Source organism: Chiloscyllium punctatum, chromosome 8, assembly GCF_047496795.1.
Source record: "Chiloscyllium punctatum isolate Juve2018m chromosome 8, sChiPun1.3, whole genome shotgun sequence".
NCBI lineage: Eukaryota > Metazoa > Chordata > Chondrichthyes > Orectolobiformes > Hemiscylliidae > Chiloscyllium > Chiloscyllium punctatum.
Window position 1 is genome coordinate 83241520 of NC_092746.1, and position 25099 is coordinate 83266618.

Here is a 25099-nt window from a genome sequence, read left to right on the forward strand (position 1 = left end):
GGCAAGACCTTGTATTTAACAGCTCATCTGAAAGACAGCACTTTTACAACAGTGAAAGTCTTTCAGGCCTGCACATGAGTACCAGCCTAGGTTTTGTGTCCAAATCTCTGGGACCAGACAGGAACACATTACCTTTCAGATACCAAAGCAAGAGAACTACAGCTAATATTGTGTGTGCTATTAAGACTGTTGTTGTATCATAACATGTGTGAATTCTTGTGCTTGAAGAATTTATTCAATTTTAATTCTGCCCCAACAGTTTTTGAGCAGTACCAGAAGGCTAGAGCACAATTTGTACAAACAATTGCAGAACTTGCAACAAGGCCACAAAATATTGAAACTCTCCAGAATGCAGGTAAGATGTAACCAACTTTGTGCTCAGCATTCAGTGGTAAATTTGCATTGTGTAAAAAGTACATAAGCTGCTGATCTTAGTGAAAATAGGAAGTGACCATTAGTTTCCATTCAATACCATAAAAGCTGTACCACTATGAGCAAGTATTAAACGTTTAAACATATGGTTTTGTAATATTTTAGATTCAAATATTTTGAGTAGGCAGACATGCATGTGCTTTACTGAAGTCCAGGTGTTGATAGGTACTTTTCCCGAGGTTTCGCACAGGAGATGCAATTCACACACACGAACAAACAGTTCTGCAAACAGTTAAAGTTTATTAAAGCTTGTACAAGCTAGGTGACCCCCCCCCCCCCCTTTGACCCTCTTCATAGGCTTGCGAAGTCGAGTCAAAGTGAGGCCCTGAACAAACTAAACACATCCCCTTTATACAGGTCACTTGGCCGTGCTTATACATAATCTAGTCGTTCCCCCATAGTCACATGCCACTCAAACCAACCCCAGCCTCAGTCACATGTTAGGCAAAAGTAAGGACTGCAGATGCTGGAAACCAGAGTTTAGATCAGAGTGGCACTGGAAAAGCACAGCAAGTCAAGCAGCATTCGAGGAGCAGGAAAATCAATGTTTCGGGCAAAAGCCCTTCATCAGGAATAGGGGCAAGAAGCCTCCAGGGTGGAGAGATAAATGGGGGGTGGAGGGGTTGGGCCTCGGGAGAAGGTAGCAAAGAGTAGAATAGGTGAATGAGGGTGGAGCTGGAGTTGATAGGTCAGAGAGGAGGGTGGGGGAAGGTAGCAAAGAGTACAGTAGGTGAATGGGGGTGGGGATGGAGGTGATAGGTCAGAGGGGAGGGTGGAGCGGATAGGTGGGAAGGGGGCAGAGGAGATGACCTGAGGTTTGCAGTGAGAGAGAGAGAGACCCACTGAGATTCTTGTGGAGAAAGGAGGAGAACTTCTTCAAGGTAGGCATTCTTGCAAGAGGATTTGCAGTAAGGTTAAAATCAACTAGGCAAAAGTGAGGACTGCAGATGCTGGAAACCAGAGTTTAGATCAGAGTGGTGCTGGAAAAGCACAGCAGGTCAGGCAGCATCCAAGGAGCAGGAAAATCAATGTTTCGGGCAAAAGCCCTTCACGAATAGAGGCAGGAAGCCTCCAGGGTGGAGAGATAAATGGGGGTGGGGGGGGGGGGGTGCTGGAGAGAAGGTAGCAAAGAGTAGAATGGGTGGGGATGGAGGTGATAGGTCAGAGAGGAGGTTGGGGGAAGCTAGCAAAGGGTACAATAGGTGAATGGGGTGGGGATGGAGGTGAAAGGTCAGAGGGGAGGGTGGAGCAGATATGTGGGAAGAGAGCAGAGGAGATGACCTGGGGGTTTAGATCAGAGTGGTGCTGGAAAAGCACAGCAGGTCAGGCAGCATCTGAAGAGCCGGAAAATCAACGTTTTGGGCAAAAAGCCCTTAACCTTACTGCGAATCCTCTTGCAAGGATGCCTACCTTGAATAAGTTCTCCTCCTCTCTCCACAAGAGTCTCTCTCTCACTGCAACCCCAGGTCATCTCCTCTGCTCTGCGACATATCTAGCTTCAGGGAATGGCTTATGCAAGCATTTATGAAGGGAAGAGATTGAATGATTGTTTAATTTGATAATAGTAGGAGAGTAGTCGCAAATGACTATCTAATTGGTGTGTGGGTGATTTGCCTTCTTGCATGAATGTTGTCCCCACCCACTTCCAGAATGTTCACTCAGTGCAGTTTAATGCTTTAATATTACATCAATGTCTGGGAGAGATATTCCAATTTAGTCTGTAAACATTACATTCCTCCCTTTTATCATTCCATGATGACTACCTAGATAGGACTACTACCTTTCATAAGAATCTTCCTGCCAGTACTTAAGCAAATTATTGATACACAACATGCAATGACTGTAACTACAAAAATTACTAGTCCGTGCAGTAAATAGAATTTGCAGAAGCCTCCACGTGGAAAGAAAATTCACCAAAGTTCATATTGTGGCCTGTGGGTCAGGAAACTGAGGATCCAGTTGCAGAGAGTGGGGTTTTGCCCGAGATCACTAAGTTTAGTAATCCGTCTCGAAGGGATAATAGTGTTTAAGGCTTCAAAGCACTTCGTGACCACCGAAGGTAGGGCCATAGGGCAGTAGTCATTGAGACATGCTGCATGAGCCTTCTTAGGCACACGGATGATGTTGGCCCTCTTGAAACAGGCAGGGACAGTGGCCTGCTGCAGGGAAAGGTTGAAGATGTCCGAGAAGACCTCTGTCAGTTGATCTGCGCATGCTCTGAGTGCACGGCCTGGTACTTTGTCTGGTCCCATCGCTTTCTTTGGATACACATGAAGAAAAACTGATCTGACCTGCAGTGACTGTTGGAATAGGTTCGTCAGAACTTGTTGGAATAGGTGTTACCTCTCCACTGAAATTCTGCTCAAAGGAGCATAGAAGGTGTTGAGACATTCTGGGAGGGATATGTCATTGTCTGCTATCTTTTGGCGGGATGTTACTCATGCTTCCCTACACGTTAACAGCACAGAGGTGGAACGAGTGGAGGATGTCAAGCTCCTGGGAGTGGTCATCCACAACAAGCTTTCTTGGACTCTTCATGTGGACGCACTGGGTACAAAGGCCCAACAACACCTCTTCTTCCTCAGGCAGCTGAGGAAATTTTGGCATGATGGCGAATACCCTTGCCAACTTTTGTAGGTGCACCATCAAGAGCATTCTGTCTGGGTGTATCACTATCTGGTATGGCAACTGTACCATTCAAGATCGCAGACGGTTACAGAGAGTGGTGAACTCAGCCTGGACAATCACAAAGGCCAACTACTCATCTATAGAATCTACCTACCAGGCCCGGTGTCAAGGAAAGGCCTCCAACATTCTTAAAGATCCAACCACCCTGGCAATGTTTTTCTACAGCCTCTACCATCGGGGAGAAGGTACAGAAGCTTGAACACGCACCAGCCGGTTTTGCAACAGCTTCTACCCTACTGTTGTTAGAACACTGAATCGACTCACAAACTCTTAGCATTCGCCTATACCTGTGTTTTTGTTTTTGCTGCTGTTTACCTACTATTTACTTATCTATGTTACTTAAGTATGTGATCTGCCAATCTGCCTGTATTGCTTGCAAGACAAAGCTTTTCACTGTGCCTCGGTACACGTGACAATAAATTCAAATGAGGCTGGATTTAATGGTCTACTGCTGGATGTGTTTTGCTTGGAGGTGGGCGTGTAAATTATGATGCATGGCTAACTCACCGCCTCCCCACTCATCCCTGACCTGGTTCAATAATAGAGTAGGCTAGTGTGCACCAAACCGGAACCCCGTATGCTATTTTGAAATAAAAACATATGGATGTGAATAAATTCATTTTATTTAAACAACTTTGTTAAAAATATGGAAGGAAGTGTGGTACATAACTCGGAAGCATCATCTGACATGCATTTGGACATCATGCCTCTTTTCCAAGATAATGTCCCTCTCTTTTGTGCCTCCCTGTCTGGCTTCCAAAACTCATATCCCACTCTCTTCTCTCCCCTTCTTAGGCTCTCCGTTATTAATAATCAATAATGTCGATAGATAATTCCATTTTACAATAAGAGGCTAGGAATTCTATGGCGAGTAACGAAACTCCTGTCTCCCCAAGGCTTGTCATCTACAAGGCACATATTAAGAGAATGATGGAATACTTTCCATTTGCCCAGATACGTACAGCTGTAACAATACTGACTAAGTTTGATAGTATCCAAGACAAAGCATCCAATTGATTGGTTTCCCACTTTCCACCTTCAACATTCACTCCCTTCACCATGATGAAAATGGCAGCAGTCTACACCAGCTGCAAGATGCATTGTAGTTACTCGTAAAAGCTCAAACAACAGGATCTTCCAAATATGTATGCAGCAGCATCAGGATTATCATAACCTACAAGATCCCTTTCAAGTCATGTGCTGTTCTGATTTAGACCTATTGTCACGCCTCACTGGATAGTACACTGTACAGCAAACCCTGCTATTTCGTGAATCATTACAAAAGTTTAAAAGTTCATCAAAGTATGCGAAGTTCTCAGTTTACTTGTCATGGTAAATAGTTAGATGCAGGCTAAGAATAAATGGATAAGTATTCTGTAGTTAACAAAAGCTGTTATGCATTATCAATAAATATATTCTAACCAAAGGTAACCAACTATGAACTGCTGACATATAACACTACTATTTAAATCTCTAACCCCCTTCTCAATGTGCCCCCTCTCCACTCTATATACACATAGGAAAAAAAAGATATTATGCATCGAGGAAAATAATGCTGGTTAGCAGTTTAATGGTTTCAGTCCACAGGATTTGCTGAGATGATCTTTTTTTGTTTCTCAGGATTTTCTGTTCTTAAATCTCATACCTCTTGTTTATTTTCAGTTCTTTGTGGGAGGCACAAGCAATTGGTGCTCCCACGGCAAAGTCTCTCAGTTATTGGTTAATGGCCACAGCTTACAGCAACTGGTGAGAGAAAATAAACTGGTTTTCTTCATACTTTAGGAATTTTACTACAGAGAAACACTGTCTGGTCTCGTAATGGTCCAAAGACTTTTGCTAATATTGTGTACACCCACAAGCTGTTCAGCTTCCCAGGAGTCAATTAGATAATTGCTGTCAGGCCGATGACATTTGTCATCCGCAGCTGGTTAAAATGCCACAAACCAATCAGCAACCCATTGCTGGCAGAACCTTTTGTCTTATGGGAACTTTGAGGTAAATAATTTGTTTATTTTAGTTTGGCAATTTTCTTCCTTCCCTTTTTCTCCTAAAAAAATGTAACTGACTGAATTCAAGTTTACGAACTACACTCCAGTACATTACTAAATTCATAGAATCATAGAATCCCTGCAGTGTGGAAAAAGGCCATTCAGACCATTGAGTCCACACTGACCCTCCAAAGAGCATTCTACCCAGACCCATCCCTTTACCATATCTCTGTAACCCTGCATTTCCCATGGCTAATCCATCTAGCCTGCACATCTCTGGACACAATTTAGCATGGTCAATCCATCTAATCTGCACATCTTTGGACTGTGGGAGGAAACCCACGCAGACACATGGAGAATGTGCAGACTCCACACAGACAGTTGTCCGAGGGTGGAATTGAACCTGGGTCCCTGGTGCTGTGAGGCAGCAGTGCTAACCAGTGAGCAACTACCACCTCATTGATTGTTATCTTTGTGAATATCATTATGCTGCTTGATTTTGAGTCTGTTTGTCTGTGTATTGTGGATGGTCATGTATACTAACATTATGGGATAATCATTTTGAAGAACGGCAGAGCAGGTTATTTCCCCATTCCTCTCATGGATGATGAGGATTTTGATATTTCAATGATAACTGATCTCAATGAGAGCTATCACATCACAGACCAGCAATCAAACCCAGGGAGCTTTGTTTGACTTTATGTTTAGGATACTTGCTGGATAATCTCATTGAATGATCAGTGGAAGGTATAGTTGAATATGGAAATAAAAAAGAGCTGACACAAAAACACCAAATTGTTAATCAAATAAAAGCCAAACATTGAGAATGCTGGAAATCTGAAACATATGTAGATAATGTTGGAGAAATTCAGTGGATCTGGCAGCATATGTAGGGGGAGATACTGAGTTAATATTTTGAGTCTGGTATGAGTTGTTACTCAGTTCTTATTTTAGACCTCAGTTAAAGATTCTAATTTTCAAAAGTAGTTCCTAAAATGAGTATATTCAATTTGTTGTTAAGAACCTCTCATTTTGTTCCGGGCCAAGCTTTGGATAAGAAGTGCCATTGGCAGATTTTGAACTCTACATCTGATGTGATGCCCACCACAAAAGAGGCAATGCTGTTGAGAGAGGACGTGACTGGGGGTAGAACGATGTTGAGGAGAATAATAAACAAGTAAAATAAATGTTCTTATAGTATTATATTCTTAAAGTCAAAAATAGGTCGAACAGCGTACTTGATTGTAACAGCTAACAAGACGTAATTGCATTGTCTCTAGCACAGGGATTACTATTCAAGATTTTGTCAGACCACAGGGTATAATGCTATTGATGTTCAATAATCTGTTTAGAGCAAAATATAACGCTTACATATGATTGCTGCCCATAGAACTCTATCCTATAGGCTTAATTGTCTTCTAGATTTCCCAGACCTTACAATTTAAGGTTTAATTGGAATTCAAGCATTAAATATTGACCTAGCCTTCCAATAGTCTGTTGAAGTCTAAACTATCAATTATACAAATTTTCCATCCCCTCATGTTTTTCAGAACACCCAGGGCCTTTTTACAGTATTTTTAGAAATTTATTCTTGGAATATGGGCATTGCTCTGTGTAGGACAGCATTTATTTTCCTCAGAACTTGCCCTGGAAAAGTGATGGTGAGCTGTTGTCTCGAAATTCTGCAGTTCTTGGATTGTAGGTACATACACTGTATTGTTTGGAAGGGAGTTCCAGGATTTTGACCCAGCAACAAGAGTTCCAAGTCAGGACATTGTGTGGGAACTTGCATTTGTTGGTGTTCCCGTAATTCTACCTCCCTAATCCTGCTTCATAATATATGTCATGGGTTTGGAATATGCTGTTCAAGGAGTTTGATGAGTGTAGTGATTGGAACCAGCTGGATCTTGTTGACAATGAGATCCTTGATTGGGGTTGTTAACCTGGGCAAATAAATTGTGGAGGTGGAAAAAGCACAGCAGGTTAAGCAGCATCACAGGAGCAGGAGTGTTGATGTTTTGGGCAGGACTGTTCATCAGGACCAAAATGTCAACTCTCCTACTCCTCTGCTGCCTGATCTGCTGTACTTTTTCCAATGCCACATTTTATCAACTCTGACTTTCCAGCATCTGCATTCCTCACTATTTCCAAGTTGTTAACCTGGGCCAATCATGAAAGTCCTGGCTGACCAATATAACCAGGAGATGATCACGCAGCATTGCCGTCTGAGAAAGGCACTGCTTGTCACTGACCACCCTGGTGTTTCCTTTCTTCCTGGTGGTGGAAATTGAATAAAGATTTGTACACCTGTTGTCTTTCACTGTGTCTCACACCTGCATACTCACAACATGGGTGCTGGGGAAAATATAAGATGCTGGGGGTAAAGAAGAGAAAGAAAAGAAATAACCAGGAGAAAAAAGTATATAACTAGGAGATTTCGAGTCTCCCCAGTTTAGAGGACTGACTCTGCTAGTTAGTGCTACAGTCAGTGTGTTGCTGAAAGGGGAAAAAAAAGGCAAAAAATATATCCAGGAAATTGGAATATGAATACAGTTTTCTGTGCTTGTTTCTTCACTGTTCTCTACACTTTCACATTCACAACATTGGTACTGGGGAGAAATTAGGCACTTCTACTGTTTGGCAGTAGCCAGGAAAAAAGAAAATATAAAACCAGGAAAGAAAAATATATATATAAAACCAGGAGGTTTAGAATCTTCTTAGTTCATGGACTGATTCTGATCTGGCTGCAACCAATGTACTGTGTACAAGTAAACAATGGGTGACTTGGCAATGGGATACTGGCCTCTGCAGTTATTTCAGTGAGTTACTGTAGTTTACCTTGCAGATGTTGTACACTGCTGCCATTGTGCTTGGTGGTGAAGGTAGTGAAAGTTGCAGATGGTAGATAGGGTGTCAGTCGAGTGGTCTGTTTGGTCTTGTATGGCATGGGGCTTCTTGAATTGTAATGTTGAATTTTTAACTTATTTCATTTTTCTACTTAAGACTTTGTACCTAAGATGGCACTGAAAATGGTGACATTGTAAACTTTTCACTGTACTCGTATATATCTGTATTTGAGTACACATTTCAATAGAACCTACTTCTAAGTTTATCAGATATGCATCCATTCAGGCAAGTGGAGAGTATTCCATTAGACTCCTGATTTGTATCTTGTAGGTGATGGACAGGCATTGGGAATAAGGTGAGTTACTTGTATATGAGGGTCTCAAACCTGAATACAGGCTGCGGTAACTAGTTGTTGTCAGGAACAACCACGTAATACATACTCTTACTAACTTAGGTGGAAATGAAAATGGCTTCTTAATGCAAATAACATAACAAAATGGCTTCTAGGCTGCAAATTGACAGTTCTGCTTAAAGCTGCATAATTGACTTGACCATAGTCTGTCTCAACAAAGATTAGCAGACAATGCTTTCTTTACAGCATAGAAATAACTAGACTAGACAAGACGCTACTGGCCATCCTAACTGACCTTCAAGTGCAGGTGCAAAACTTGGTTCATGAGATAAGAATGGCTTAAGTTTTAGAAAACAAGGTTGGTTCCCAGAAAATATCATTGGGTTAAGTTGCTGTCTGTAAAACCATTTTGTTAAATTGATTGGTAATTGTTTGAAAGAACTGTTTGGAATTGTTTGGGTGACACGGTTGCACAATGGTTAGCACTGCTGCCTCGCAACACCAGAGACCCGGGTTCATTTCCTGCCTCAGGTAACTGTCTGTATGGAGCTTGCACATTCTCCTGTGTCTGCGTGGGTTTCCTCTGGGTTCTCTGGTTTCCTCCCACAGTCCAAAAATATGCAGATTAGGTGAGTTGGCCGTACTAAATTGCCCGAAGTGTTAGGTGAAAGGGTAAATGTAGTGGAATGGGTCTGGGTGGGTTGCTCTTCAGAGGGTCGGTGTGGACTAGTTGGGCCGAAGGGCCTGTTTCCACACTGTAAGTAATCTAATCTAATCCACAAAAAAATGTTTGTGGCCTGTACCTCTTTTTAAGAAAAGTTTAAAAATGTCTTTGCTTTAAGCCATGTGCGCAATTCCTGTGAGGAACATAGAAGTGTTTATTCTCTGTGTTTCTGGATAATCTGTGCCCGGCCATGAGAAATAAAGTGTGAAGTCTTAAAGAACCAGACTGATTGCTAGTGTTTATTGATTGATCGTGGAACAGAGGACACCCCCACCCCCCAACCCTGCGGGGTCCAGATCTTCCCTTTCATTGCACCACAGTATTTATATGCCTTGTCCAGTTCAGTTTCCTATTAATAATAACTATTGGTATGTTGGAAAATTCAGCAATGTTAATGCTACTGAACATAAAGGAGTGACAGTTTCTCTCATGTTAGAGATGGTTGTTGTCTGGCACATGTATGATGCCAGTGTTATTTGCCATTTACTTTACAAGCTTTGATATTGGATGTTGCTGTACGTGGACACCGGATTCTTCAGCATCCGAGGTGTCATTAATGGTGCTGAATATTGAGTAATCTTCAGTGAACATCTCACTTCAGATATTATTTTGGAAGGAAGGTCATTGATGAAGCAACTGACAATGGTTGGACCTTGGACACTACCCTGAGTAACTCTTGTAGTTCTGTACTTGGACTGAGATCATTGATGTGTAACAACCACAACTATATTTCCTTTTGCTGGGTTTGACTCTAAGAAGTGGAGAGTTTTTCCCATTTTTCATTAACCCCAGTTTTCATTGATGCTGTACACAATTAAATACGGCTTTGATGTCCAAGGCAGTCATCCTCACCTCACTCTGGAGTTCTGCTCTTTTGTCCATGTTAGAACCAAGGCTGTAATGAAGTCAGGAAGTGAGTAGTCCTGTTGGAACAGAAATTAAATGTCAGTCATCAGGTTATTCCTAAGCAAGTGCTCCTTCATGGCATTTTCAATGACCTTTTCCATAACTTTGCTGGTGCTCGTAAGCACACAGATAGGGTGGTAATTGGCAGGTTTGGATTTTTCCTGCTTTTTGTTGGATAGACATGCATGGACAATTTTCCACAGCAAGATCTGGAAAACAAGTCTTTAGCACCTTTGCCAGAATATTGTCAAGCCTTTATAGTGTCCAGGAGCTTCAGTCATTTGTTAGTATCATGTGGAATGAATCAAATTGACTGAAAGCTGGTAACTGTAATGCAGGAGACCACAGAAGAAGGCTGAGTTGGATCATCCACTTCATATTTCTGGCTGAAGGTGGATGCAAATGCTTCAGCCTTGTCATTTGTACTGATGTGTTGGGCTCCTCTGTTTTTGAGATTGTGGATATTCGTACATCCACTTACTCATGTTAGTTGTTCTACCATCATTAACAACCAGATGTATCAGGACTGCAGGACTTGCATCTGATCCGTCCTTGTGGGATCATTTAGCTCTGTGTTGCATGCTAATTCTGATATTTGGCATCCAAGCAGTTGTCAATTGTCACTTCACTGGGTTGACACCTGAATTTTGTGTCTGGTGCTACTCCTACATTCTTGAACTAGGATTAATCTTCCAGCTTGATAGTAATGGGCCCTTTTTTTTTGTTTGTCCATTTAGCGCAATGGTAGTACCACCCAACATAATGCGGCATTCTCAATGCGAAGATGGGATTTTATCTCTACAATTAATTTGTGGTGGTCAGTTCTACTGATAATGTCATCACAGATGCATCTCTGATAGGTAGATTAGTGAGAATGATGTAAGGTAGATTTTACCCTCTTGTTGATTACCTCACCAATGGCCACATTTTCAGTCTAGCTGCTAGGTCCTTTTGGACAGCCAGCTTAGTCATTAATGGTGCTGCTGACCCACACTAGGTGATGAACATTGAAGTCACCCAGGCAGAGTACATTACATGGCTTACCTCCCTGAATGCTTCTTCCAAATTATGTTTAACATGGAGGAGGTCTTTTTAAAATGTGTTTTTATTTCAGATTCCCGGCATCTACAGTATTTTGCTTTTATATGGGAATGTTAGCCTGATGCTTTAGATTGTTAATTCAATATCAATAACTTTCTACCACTGTCTTGTCAAGTTGTGCTTGGTTCCACCATCTTACAATTAGTCATAATGGTTCAGTTTTTGTTGCAGTAAGGATGGTGAAACCATCAGGTTATTATGTTCTGACTTTTCTGAGACTGAGCAAATTCTGGAGTCTGCACATGTGTAATTAAATGTGGAAATTTGGAGGTTGTTGCTGGCGATTCTATGCTTCTGTAGCATGTGCACCTTTGAAGATCCTTCAGATTACTTTTAATGCAAAGTCAACTTCTACTCTTTGCTCTTAGGGCATGAATTTAAATCTATACATTTGCATTGAGTTAAAATTGTGCTTTTAGTCTCAGTCATAAGTATAATGAGATATAAACTGTGTTTTTAATGGTGTACCGAGTTCATAAGTACAGCTAAACAGTTTCTCTCGTCCTGAAAGAATAATTTTATGTCTACAAAAAGTCATTTTTAATGTAGAATAAGAAATAGCACATCCTTCCAGTTTCTTTTATGCTTTATAATATTTTAGCTTCTATGTAAATGCCATATGAATGTACCAACTATTTGTTTTGGCATCTGTAAATTTTAAATGGGAGGTGAAGGGATTCAGTGGCTTTATTTCTTGGTTAGTGGGCTTTGAGAATACTTCAACATGATTGGCTGCATATTCTGCTTGATGACATAGCTATTCTTGGATGCTTGGGAATTCTCTTAACTTGACACCACTTTCAAAACAGATGCTTGGGAAAGGGGTTGTCTGTGTGCAACAAAAATCACTACATCTTTGCAAATAGTTTTCTTTGGTTCAGGAAAGATTTACGAGGATGTTGCCAGGGTTCGAGGATTTGAGCTATAAGGAGAGGTTGAATAGGCTAAGGTTGTTTTCCCTGGAGCATCGGAGGCTGAGGGGTGACCTCATAGAGGTCTATAAAATCATGAGGGGCATGGATAAGATAAATAGACAAGGTCTTTTCTCTGGGTGGGGGAGTCCAGAACTAGAGGGCATAGGTTTAGGGTGAGAGGAGAAAGATATAAAATGGACCTAAGGGGCAACTTTTTCACGTAGAGGGTGGTGCGTGTTTGGAATAAGCTGCCAGAAGAAGTGATGGAGTTTGGTAAAATTACAACATTTAAAAGGGATCTGGATGGGTACATGAATAGGAAAGGTTTAGAGGGATATGGGCCAAGTTCTTAAGAGAGCATCTTCTTTGATCTAATTTGGGAATATTTTGTCGAGTTTTAGAAATAAACTAAAGGAGCCAATTTAGGCCATTTGGCCCATTGAGTCTGCTCCACCACTTGATCTTGACTGATAAGTTTCTCAACCTCATTCTCCTGCCTTCTTATTGTAACCCTTGATCCCCTTGCCAATCAAAAATATGTCAATCTGTCTCTTAATACAGTCAATGACTTGGCTTCTATAGATCTCTGTGAGAATGGGTTCACAGTTTAACCGCCCTCTGGCTGAAGAAATTCCTGCTTATCTCAGTTTTAATGTGTAGTACTTTCTTTTTGAGGTGCTGGCCCCAGGTCGTGTTCTGTTTAAAGGTTGGAACATCTCCATGTCCACTCTATCCAGACCTCTCAGTATTCTATAAGTTTCAATCATCTTTCTAAACTCCATCAAATACAGACCCAAAGCCCACAAACATTTCTCATGTGACAAGCCCTTCATCCCTGGGGATCATTTTTGTAAACTTTCTCTGGACTCTCCCTAATCCCAGCAAGTCATTCCTTAGATATGGGGCCCAAAACTGCTCACAATATTCCAAATATAGTCTGACCAGAGACTTATATAGCCTCAGCAGTACATCTCTGCTCTTGTATTCTAACTCTCTTCAACTGAATGCTGACATTACATTTGTGTTCCCAACTGCCAATTGAACTAAGAGACTCCTGAATTAGGACTCCCAACTCCCTGTGTGCTTCAGATTTCTGAAACCTTTTCCAATTTAGAAAATAGTCTATGCTTCTACTCTTCCTACTAAAGTGTATAACCTCACCTTTTCCCACATTTCTTTCATGTGCCACTTTTTTGTCCACTCTCCTAGCCTGTTCAAGTCCTTCTGCAGTTTTCCTGTTTCCTCAACACGACCTGTACCTCCACCACCTTTTTTTGTGTCATCTGCAAACTTAGCAACAATGCCCTTAGTTCTGTCCTCCAGATCTTTTGTCTGACTTTGTTGTCACCTCCTCAAAGAACTCTAATGATTTGTCAGGCATAATCTCCCTTTGACAAAGCTGTGCTGACTCAGCCCTATTTTACCATGCACTTCCAAGTACTCCACAAGCTCATCGTTAATAATGGGCTCTAAGTAATCACCTTAGAAAGTACTTTGGCAAAAGTTCTGTGATGTTTCACCAAGATACCTGAGTTGATGAGACTAAACTTGATGAGAGGCTGAGTAATCATGGCTTACTTTGCGGGAATAAAAGAAATGGTTTGAAAGAAGTGTTGAACACCATGAAAAAACTGACATGGTGTATAGGGAATCTTGGCTATGGAAATCCAGAAGAAGTGGAATAATTTTAGAGTTAAAGCTAAATTATTAAAAGTGGATTCAGGAAAAGTGTCTTCAGATGCAAGAAGGCCATCATTACAAAAGCAACTACATTTAAGAACAAGAGGGATAAATGTTTAGTTGAGAAGTTAAGCTTTTAAAGATTTGTTTTGTTTTAAATTTATGCAGTAGCAAGGATACAATAGAACCTGGTCCAAATTACAGTCAGTGCAGAAAATGACCGGTCACAAAAATAAGAGGTAGTAACAATTACTTATGCTACAGGAATTGATATTAAATTACAGAAAATAGGGACCTTTTGAGGATGATAAGCCCGTACAAGAATTGTTTATTCTCATAGAAAATACTGTGGCTGATGTCAATTTGTTGGGTTGCTGGGCTGTGTCAGAAGGTAGTAAAAGTAAATAAAATATGGAGAACAACAGGTCAAGCCGCATAAGAAGAGCAGGAGAGTCGATGTTTCGGGCAGGATACTTCATCAACTAATTCACTTATGAATGATAAACTGTTATGAGTATGACAATCCAGCAGCTTTCAGTCACTTTCACTGGTGCTTGGACACAACTTAAATTTCAAGCAAGCCATAATGTGATTTGAACTTATGACCTCTTACATAAGTTGTAGCCAAGTGCTATAGTCACCACATTACTATAACTTAGAGTAAACAGCAAGAAGAGTATCTGTTTTACATTCGTAGAGATTATTTTGCTAATGTTTGCAAGCATTCCTGAAAGATGAAAACCTAGTCATTTTAGGTGTGATTCACTGCAGAATGTACAACCATTAGATATTGGTGATCTGTGGAAGGTTGATTCATCTCAATCTCCCCTATAAGAAGAAATGCAAGGGCTCTCCTGGTGACCATGTGTGTAAAAGATATACTTACTGCATCTCAACATACATAACACCCACTCAAATTTTACCTATGAGGCCTTTACTGAGTTAGCTGATTTCACTTGGGGCAACTTAAATTGGAATTAACTTAGCCAGTGGCTGATTCTGTTTCTCATTCCTTTATGATACATGTTGTATAAAAATTTGGCTTGTATTGCAATTCGCCTTAGAAGTAGGAACAGTAATAAACGATATGACTCCTTTGAATCTAGTCTATCATTCAGTACAATCATGTCTAGTCTAATGCCTAAACTCCACATTCCCACCTACTCCCTTCAGTCCTGGATTCCCTGAGAGTCCAAAAGTTTGTCTGAGATGAAGCATCCACAAGGTTGTCAATTTCAAAGATTCACAATCTTCTGAGTGAAAACATTTAGAAGAAATGTCCAATCCACTGAAAGTGGATGGATCTAATGTTTTGTGTCTCTACGTTTCATCTGTTTATAGGTATTATGTCTCAAGAATTAATAGGCAGATTTCAACAAAGCTGGTGCACAGATAGGATCTGGCCTAAGGAGAACTGTTTAATTCTTGGCAAAGATACTGATCCGTATTTGGATCCTGGAAGTTTTTAACTGATCTGTTAACATTGGGAGTTAGGAAAAATTGCCTTTTTATAAAAACTATTTTGGGTTGTTTATTTATAATGTCGTTAAATATTTTAGAATACCATGGATCATCACAGCTGTCAGAATGTGAGCAGAGTTTTCACATTTTTACATGTGGTTCAGCCTGGAGCCTCCTCAGTGAGTTGGAAGTTGTTAATAAATCAATTACTTCTTTCAGCTTGAAGGTTACAGAGCATTAATGATTTAGGAAAAATCATGATGGAAGAGGTGCATTGTTGTAGTAATGTTAAGTTACAGGGCATGGCAGAGATATACACTGCTCAGTACGCTCCTCACTTATCCTGACACTGTGGCCTGTATTAGATGAGAATATGAATTAATTTGTGTGGCTCTTCTCAAGTCTTCTCATAGGAGTCTAATGTCTGGCCTCATATATCAAGAAAGCTCACTTGGGCAAAATACTGGAGGGTTAATCAAAAGGTACTTTCTAGAATGAGGCAATTGGATGATTTTATAGTCTGATACTGCCATCATAGAGCAGTATTCCCATTAAAAATGTGCATGTATAGAACATAGAACAAAGAACATTACAGCACAGTATAGGCCCTTCGGCCCTTGATGTTGCGCCGACCTATAAAACCAATCTGAAGCCCATCTAACCTACACTATTCCATTCTTTTTCATATGTTAAGAGTGTGGTGCTGGAAAAGCACAGCAGGTCAGGCAGCATCTGAGCAGCAGAAAAATCGATGTTTCGGCAAAAGCCCTTCATGAGGAATGAGGCTGGGGATCCATATGCCTATCCAATGATCATTTAAATGCCCTTAAAGTTGGCAAGTCTACTACTGTTGCAGGCCATGCGTTCCACACCCCTACTACTCTGAGTAAATAAACTACCTCTGACATCTGTCCTGTATCTATCACCCCTCAATTTAAAGCTATATAGAGGAATATTTTGTATTAGCCCTTTCTCAAATGACTCAGAAATGTGGAAAAATAAAGTGGCGCTTTAAAACACAGCTAAATTGCACAACAATGAGATTTTATCAGCCTTTTCTAATATACATCTTAAAGATAACTTAGGTTATTGATTTTAAATTGGTGTTCTGATTTTGGAGAAGTGAAAGGTGATTTGGGGGAAAAACAAGAGTAGATTGGGAGGGGAATCCACTGCTGTTCACCATTTCCATTACTAATTTGGAATTTGGAATCAAAAACATGATTTGTATGAATGCATATTATTTGTCATTTATTATCCCAAGATGCAGTGTTATCCAGGTCTTGCTGCATATGGCTATTTGAGGAATTGTGAATGGTACTGAACATTGTGCACTGCAACTCCCACCTATGATGGAGAGAAGGCATAGTATTTATACAGCAGATTAACAATATTATATACTTCAGAAGAAGATGAGTTTTTTCTTGCCTGTTATGTCAGTAGAAAACTTATTTGAATTCTTGCCAATTTAATTAATTTTAGTCTATTCATAATTTTTTAGTATTGCAATGTAAGTTGTGATAAATTGCAATGTTACTCTTGCCCAATCAAATACAGCTGTTACTGATATGAAATGTAGGTCTGCAACAACTGGAACTGGTCTTTGAATCCACAACAAAGGCATCACGCAGTTGCCAGATCATCAGCTGTGGTTTATGTAGCCTAGCAACTCACCTGCAAAATTAACATTACTGCCATTGATAGTCACAATTGTTCTTTACTGTGTAAATTATTTCCATTTCTTTTTCCTCAACTGTTCATTGATCCAAGAGAAAAAAGGAAGAGTTTCACAAATGTTTTCCTTAATTGAGAAATTGTTTATTATGAACAACTTATACAATGATGCCCCTTTTAGAACATACATAGAACATAGAAATTTACAGCACAGAACAGGCCCTTAGGCCCATGATGTTGTGCTGAGATTTAATCTCAACGTAAAATATCGTAACTTAACCTACGCACCCCTCAACTCACTGCTATCCATTTGCATATCCAGCAGTTGCTTAAATGTCCCCAATGACTCTGCTTCCACCACCACAACTGGCAACGCATTCCGTGCATTCACAGCTCTCTGCGTAAAGAACCTACCTCTGACGTCTCCTTTATACCTTCCTCCTAATATCTTCAAACTATGACTTCTCGTTCAAGTCAATCCTGCCCTGGGGAAAAGTCTCTGGCTATTGACTCTATCTATTCCTCTCATTATTTTGTACACCTCGATCAGGTCTCCTCTCTTCCTCCTTCTCTCCAGAGAGAAAAGTCCAAGCATATTCAACCTTTTACGCAGAGAGTGGTAAGGGTATGGAATGCCCTACCTGCTAATGTAGTCAACTTAGCCACATTAGGGAGATTTAAACAATCCTTAGATAAGCATATGGATGATTTTGGGATAGTGCAGGGGGAAAAGCTGCGATTAGTTCACAGGTCAGCGCAGCCTCGAGGGCCGAAGGGCCTGTTCTGCGCTGTATTGTTCTATGTTCTTTGTTCTTTCTTCATAAGGCAAGCCCTCCAGTCCAGGCAGTATCCTGGTAAACCTTCTTTGCACCTTCTCCAAAGCCTCTGTATCTTTCCTATAGTAGGGTGACTAGAACTGTACACAATATTCCAAGTGTGGTCTCACCAGGGACTTGTAGAGCTGCAACAAAACCTCGTGGCTCTTAAACACGATCCCCTGTTAATGAAAGCCAAAACACCATATGCTTTCTTAACAACTCTATCCGCTTGGGTGGCAACTTTTGAGGGATCTATGTACTTGCACACACAGATCCCTCTGTTCCTCCACACTGCCAAAAATCCTGTCTTTAATCCTATATTCAGCATTCGTGTTCGACCTTCCAAAATGCTTCACTTTGCATTTATATAGGTTGAACTCCATCTGCCATTTCTCAGCCCAGCTCTGCATTTTGTCTATGTTGCGCTGCAGCCTGCAGTAGCCCTCGATACTATTGACGACACCTCCAACCTTTGTATCATCTGCAAATTTACTAACCCACCCCTCAACTTCCTCATCCAAGTCATTTATAAAAGTACAGAGAGCAGAGGTCCAAGAACAGAGCCCTGCGGCATCCCACTCAACACGGACCTCCAGGCAGAATACTTTCCATCTACAACCACTCTCTGCCTTCTGTCAGCCAGCCAATTCTGAATCCAGTTAGCCAAATCTCCCTGTATCCCATACTTCCTGACTTTATGAATGAGCCTACCATGGGGAACCCTATCAAATGCCTTGCTGATGTCCATATACACCATGTCCTGTGGAGTGCATTATTTCCCCCTCCAACTCTATTTTGATTTAGTCCCTACCCTCCCCTTCACTGTTTTGATCACACAGCATTGCCCTTTGGTTTGAAGGGCAGTGCTTGTCACTGGCTACTCGGGTGTTTTCCTATCTTGCTGGTGGTGGCAATTGAATAAAGATTCGTGCACTTTGTGTCTTTCACTGTGTCTCACCTGCACACACACACCATGGGTTCTGGGGAAAAAATAAGCACTCCGCAGTTAGGCAGTAGTGTGGGGGTTAAATTAAAAAAAAAGAAAAGAAAGAAAGAAAAAAAGATAAAAAAATTTAACAGAGGAGTTTCACTGTTTTGATAAAAGAAAAAAAACACCACGTCCACTGCTCGACCTTGGTCGACCTATCTTGACATCTCCTCAAAGAACTCAATAAGATTTGTGAGGCATGACCTGCCCCTCACAAAGCCATACTGACTGCCTTTAATCATACTATGCTTTGCCAAATAGTCATAAATCATATCCCTCGGAATTCTTTCCAAAACTTTGCTGACCACAGACGCAAGACTGACTGGTCTGTAATTGTCCTGTTTCCCTGATACCCTTCTTGAAAAGAGGAACAACATTCACCTCCTTCCGAGACATTTGCCTCCTTTTTTAAGACATTAAATAATGTGACAGCAATTATTAGAGTTCCTAGTATATTTGTTAATACTTGTAGATTGTCATTGGAGGCCTGTGATCATATTTGCAACAGTCTAAACATGTTCCATCACAATTATGTTAAAGCCTGTCCATCATCCACAAGACACAAGTCAAGAGTTTGAAGGAACACTCCCCACCTGTCTTGATGAGTGCATCTCCAACAACATTCAAGCAGCTTTACACCATCCAGGACAAAGCAGATGTTTGATTAGCACCACATTCACAAACATTCAGTCATTCTACCACCGACACTCAGCAGCAGCCGTGTGTGCTATCTACAAAATGCACTGAGAAATTCACCGAAGATTCTTTATCAGCTCTTTTCAAACCCATGACCACTTCCATCTAGAAGGACAGGGCAGCAGGTACATGGGAACACCCATCACCTGCAATTTCACCTCTAAGCCACTCACCATCCTGACTTGGAAATATATTGTCATTTCTTCACTGTCAGTAGTCAAAATCTTGGAATTCCCTCCCTAAAGGCATTGAATGTGGGTTTCATTGGCCAGGGCAGCATTTATTGTCCATCCCTAATTGCCCAGAGGGTAGTTAACTTTTAAGGTAGTTGCTGTGGGTCTGGAGTCACATGGAGATTGGACCAAGTAAGGAAGGCAGATTTCCCTCCCTAAAGGAACTAGATGAGCTTTTCCTGATAATTGACATTGGTTTGATGGTCATCCTGAGACTCTTATTTCCAGATTTTTGTTGAATTCAGTTTGTGGGATTTGAACATGAGTTCCCAGAATATTACCTGGATTTCTGGATTAATGATGTAATGATAAACCACAAGACCATCGTCTCCCCATTGTGGATCTACTGACAGCACATGGACTGTAGTGGTTATAGAAGGCAGTTCACCACCGCCTTCTCAAAGGTCATAGATATTGGCCAAGGCAGCAAAGCCCATGTCCCATATATGAATGAATAAAAACCTCACTGCAGATTCACATAATCACTGCATGATATCTGGATGTTTGTTTGGCCTGTATTTATTGTATCACATGTGCAGAGATACAGTGAAAAGTGTTGTTTTCTGTGCTATGAAGGCAGATTCTACAATACAAAGTGCATCAGGCTTGCAAAACAGAGTGCAGAATATAGCTGCAGAGAGAGAGAATTACATTAACATTTGGGAGGTCTGTTCAAAATTCTGGTAACAGCTGGGAAAAAAGCTGTTTGTATATGTATTCAAACTTTTATATCTTCTGCCTGTCAGGAGAGGGTAGAAAAGAGTATATCTGGTGTGGGAGGGGTCTTTGATTGTGTTGGTTGCTTTCCAGAGGCAGTGGGAAGTATAGGTGGAGTCAGTGGATGGAAGGTTATTTTGGGTGATGGACCGGGCTGTGTTCACTCAGTAGTTTCGTCTGTCTTGGGAAAAGCAGTTGCCGTATCATGCTGTGATGCACTCATATAAGATGCTTTCTATGGTTCATCTATAAAAACTGATAAGAGTCATTGTGGACTTGCTGAATTTTCTGAGCCTCCTGAGGAAGCAGAGACATTGTGCTTTCTTGACTGACACATTAATGTGGGTGCACCAGGACAGATTGGTGATCATCACTTCCAGAAAGTTGATGCTTTTGACCATCTCCACTTCAGTGCACTGATGAATGCGGGGGCCTGCCCTCCACTCAGCCTCCTGAAGTCAAAAACCGGTTCCTTCATTTTGCTGACGTTGATGGAGATATTGTTGTCTTTTCACCATGCTGCTAGGCACTCAATCGCTTTCTTGTATTCTGTCTTGTTGTTTGAGATTCAACCTAAAATGGTGGTGTTATCAGCAAACTTGTAAATGGAGTTGAGGTGGAATTTGGTCATGCATTTGAGTGCATGAGGAATATAGCAGGGAGCTGAGTATGCAGCCTGGTCGGGCACCAGTGTTGAAGATTATGGTGGAAGAGGTGTTGTCGCCTATTCTTGTTGATTTGTGGTCAACAGGTCAGGAAGTCAAGGATCCAGTTAGAAAGGTAAAGAGCCAAAACCAAGGTCTCAGAGTTTGGAGATGAGTTTGTTTGGAATTTTGGTGTTGAAGGAACACCTGTAGTCAATAAGAAGCAGTCTGCATAAATATCCTTGTTATCCAGATATTTCAGGGATTTTTTACAAATAGAGAGATCTCATCTGTTGTGGGCCTGTTGCACCGGGAGGCAAATTACACCGGATCAAGGGAATTTGGATGTTGGAGAACTGCAGCCCCTGTTGCCATCCCACTTTCATCCAGGAAACTGAAAGTTGGGCTGCTTGGTGATAGGTATGTCAGGCTGTGTTTAGTCACCCAAACCCAAAATTGATGGATTATGCATGACAAGTGTGTCACTTCCTTGACCCTTACTAAAACAGCAGTAGATACCTTCTATGCTTTGAACATCAGGCTAATATTTTAAGAAGGAAGAGAAACAGTGAGACTGTCTACATTATACTCACCTATACTCTAAATAGCCATTAACCATTTAAGATTAAGTTACAAGGAACTAAGACCTATTTAAAGTGACAGATGGGACCCTGACATATCTAGTCTAGTAAGATGCCTGCTTGACTGATGTTGTCTCATAAATCTATCAATATGTTAAAGTGCTTTGATGTGCATAATCAGTGTTCTCCTGAAAGCCACCCTATTGACATCCTCATCTGAATCCGTTGAATGACTATTCATCTCTGTACAAGGAGATGGCACACAAGCCACCCTTCCTTTCTGATCTGAGTGTTTCTGTCTCATGCCCAGTGACTCATAATATCTTGAGCCTGCTTCTAATTAATCTTTAAAGTTCACACAGTTCCAGTATCTGAGATGGTGGCAGACCTTCTCACCATTGGAATGGGGTTGCACTTTCAGTTTATCCTGGCTGCATTGAGGTTGTTCAGGTAGGGGTTCATGGGTATTTGAGTTAATAAAAGAGGGTAGGATTGAAATGTGATAAGTGGCATGGTAGGGATGAATGCAGGAAGTATACCATTACACCATGTGTGGCTTCCACTTCACCTGCTACACCTCAGGAAGTGGATGAGCAAGAAATTGAAAAGAGCCATAGCGCAGTGACCTATCATCAGCCTTGATGACCTCAGTGGCACCAGAGTCAACTGGCTATGTTGTTACTGGCCTAATTATGTAAAACACATCTCTGAGGAGACTCTGGGAACACAGGTTTGCTGGTCTTGCTGCAGTTCTTTGCTGTTGTGGAATAAGGGAGAAAGCAAAAAGTTTATGATTGTTTTAATATCTGGAGGTTTTTTGCAATCAGCTAGAGGTGTACACGTGAGATAGAATATGTGAATACCAGGGCATGTTGCTGGGTGATCTAATGAGTATGGGAATTACACAGCAGGAGAAATGCAAGTATTGGACCTTCTGGCTTTCAGTTGTTGGCACCACTTTAAGTGCTGCAAACTGTGAGCTGTCCTATGCACTGTGGAGTGCTCAATCGTTATTATTAAAGACATAGCCAATAGGAAAGGAAACCCTGTCCCTGCTTCATGAATAGGAACATGGAGGTCTTGGTAAACAGGGTGGTGGAGAGATGGGCAGTAAATTTCCTGTAGTATGCCAAGGAGTTTACACCACTAGAGTAAGCCAGCCTGAACTCAAATTGGTCAGTATTATGCCCCAGATGAAACTAGATGCCCCTGTAGTGCAGTGAGGAGATCAATGAATGTTTGTGAACCACAATGGCAAAAGCCACCATTTTCTCTCTGCTACCTCACGCTCACAGGGCCGTCACTCACTCTAACTGTCACTATGATGCCTCTCGACAAGGCTTATGGATTACAGCTTTCAGTATTGCATATATCATGTTCACTCAATGACTCTCACCCACTTCATCCTCCCAAACCACTGTTAATTATACCTGCATCTTACTCACTTACGAGGACACCTCACCACTTCTCATGCTATTACATCAACATAACTGCTCTTATATTCACTTCCATCGGTCTCAATCCCTCTTTTTGCCTCATTGTCAGAAAAATGGCCTCCCTCTGGACTGAAGTCTCCCCATATCCTAACTGACCTACTTGAAATGCCTGGACTGGTTAAACCTGACCTGCAGGAATTGTGGATCAGTCTCTGGACTGCAAAGACATAGATCACTAACCTCTAATAGGGCCTGATTGACCATAGTCTCCCTTCACCCTACTGGGGACTGCTCCTCTTTGATGTTCATGCTCAGCCTTTTTTTTTGAAGCGCGTACAGTTTCTTGTCACATAAACTGCTGACAGGTGGGGCAGGAGTGACATGAGTGTAGCATGATGCTGCATTGTGACATTACTATCTGCTTCACTGTTTGGTGCTCTCTTGTGACAAGCTGACTGCCTCTCCCTATGCCAAAGAGCAATGCAGGTTACAAAGGCTGGCAGCTGTAAATCAGTGCTGAAATCAATGAGTGAGCTCTAAGAAACCAATCTAAGAGCTACAAGGTGCATCTGGCACAGATGTGTTTGATAGATACACATGTGCCTTCATAGGCAAAGTGACCTGACATAAAGTCATAGCTCTTCCTGAGCTCGAAAGTTAAGTGCTGAAGTGGTGTGTGACATTGGTGGTTTGCTGATGTCGACTTGCATGAATGAAAGTTGTGGAGGATGGTGGTCCTGGAGCAGGCAAAGATATTATTGAAAAGAAGCAGTTTGATGATAGCAGGCAGAAGCATTCAGCAACTTGCAGTCATCAGACACCCATGCAGATTTACCTTGCGCACATCTAGTTTCTTGGTGAAGGAGGAGAGGATTACAAGTAGCATATAAATGCGATCATTTGGGGCTTTAATGAGATTCTGAAGTTGCCGTTTAATGCTTGACGTTGAGATTCTGATTTTTTTCATTTTACCTATGCAGTTGGTTCTGATATAATGGGATAGTTCTGTTGTTGTACGATCTAGCATTATAAGAAAATCGCATAATAGCTACACCATTTAAACTAATGGGGACAGAATCAAATCACAGCTAATACAGGTAAGGAAAGTTCGCATTCTACAAATAACAGTCCAACTTCTTTAATCACGTTAAAGTCAATTTACATTAAAGAAGCACGCGTTATAGGAGAACAATTGTATTTTCTAAATTTGCTCACCATTGCTCACATCACACCAAGGAGGGGAAAGTTCTGCCCACAGTCCCAGCACATAATCATCCATGTAAGCAAATTCTTGTCAATAAACTTTAATTGAATGAAAGGTGCATAACATGTCATTAGTTGTTTTTCAAATAATTAAAAAACTCTAAATGAATAATTCTAGAAGTTAATGAGAAAAATTCCAACAGTTCACCGACTGAATAATATTGATGTATTCTGGAAAAGTAAGTACTTTACATATGTTTAGACTGTACAATCTGAATTTGGCTAATAATCTCAAAACTAGGGTAAAAAATGATGAAGACAAATTCTAAGCCTTATCTGGAAAATCTCAGCAGGTCCGGCAGCATCTGTAAAGAGAGAAAAGAGCTGACGTTTGTCAAAGGGTCAGTTAGACTCGAAACATCAGCTCTTTTCTCTCCTTACAGATTCTGCCAGACCTGCTGAGGTTTTCCAGCATTTTCTCTTGGTTTCAGATTCCAGCATCCACAGTAATTTGCTTTTATCTAAGCCTTAGCTTTTTGGTTAAGGTTCAGGTATTCTAGCAACAACTTCAATAAAGGCAATAAGACACACAAGACAATTCAAAGAAAACGTAAACATGTTATTCTGAAATTTATATTCCTTTAATTTTAAGATCTTTTGTTTATTATAACATTAGATATTCCAGATATAGAAGACAGAATGGCATATGTTTTTCTCTTCCTGGAAGCGTGTGTTTTATAGTAATAGATATGAGATTTTCCTTGAAGTTTTATACAGGTGCTACCAATGGAAAGCTGCATGACATACACCAAACCTGATTAGATTATATTACTTACAGTGTGGAAACAGGCCCTTCAGCCCAACAGGTCCACACCGACCCACCGAACAGCAACCCACCAAGACCCGTTCCTCTACATTTACCCCTTCATCTAACTCTACGGACAATTTACGGCCACCCAGGTTGACAGGGTTGTTAAGAAGGCAAACAGTGTTTTAGCTTTTATTAATAGAAGGAT

At 41.0% G+C, this 25099-nt stretch overlaps 1 protein-coding gene across 3 annotated transcripts in view; it reads left to right on the plus strand.

Moving 5' to 3' along the window:
- The window catches only part of spag6 (sperm associated antigen 6), a 207152-nt gene that overhangs the window by 2558 nt on the left and 179495 nt on the right, over positions 1-25099 (plus strand). For all 3 annotated transcript variants that reach the window (XM_072575961.1, XM_072575963.1, XM_072575962.1), the window contains exon 2: positions 260-355. In XM_072575961.1, coding sequence (XP_072432062.1) covers positions 260-355 — 96 coding nt within the window. The remainder of the gene's footprint in view (positions 1-259; positions 356-25099) is intronic.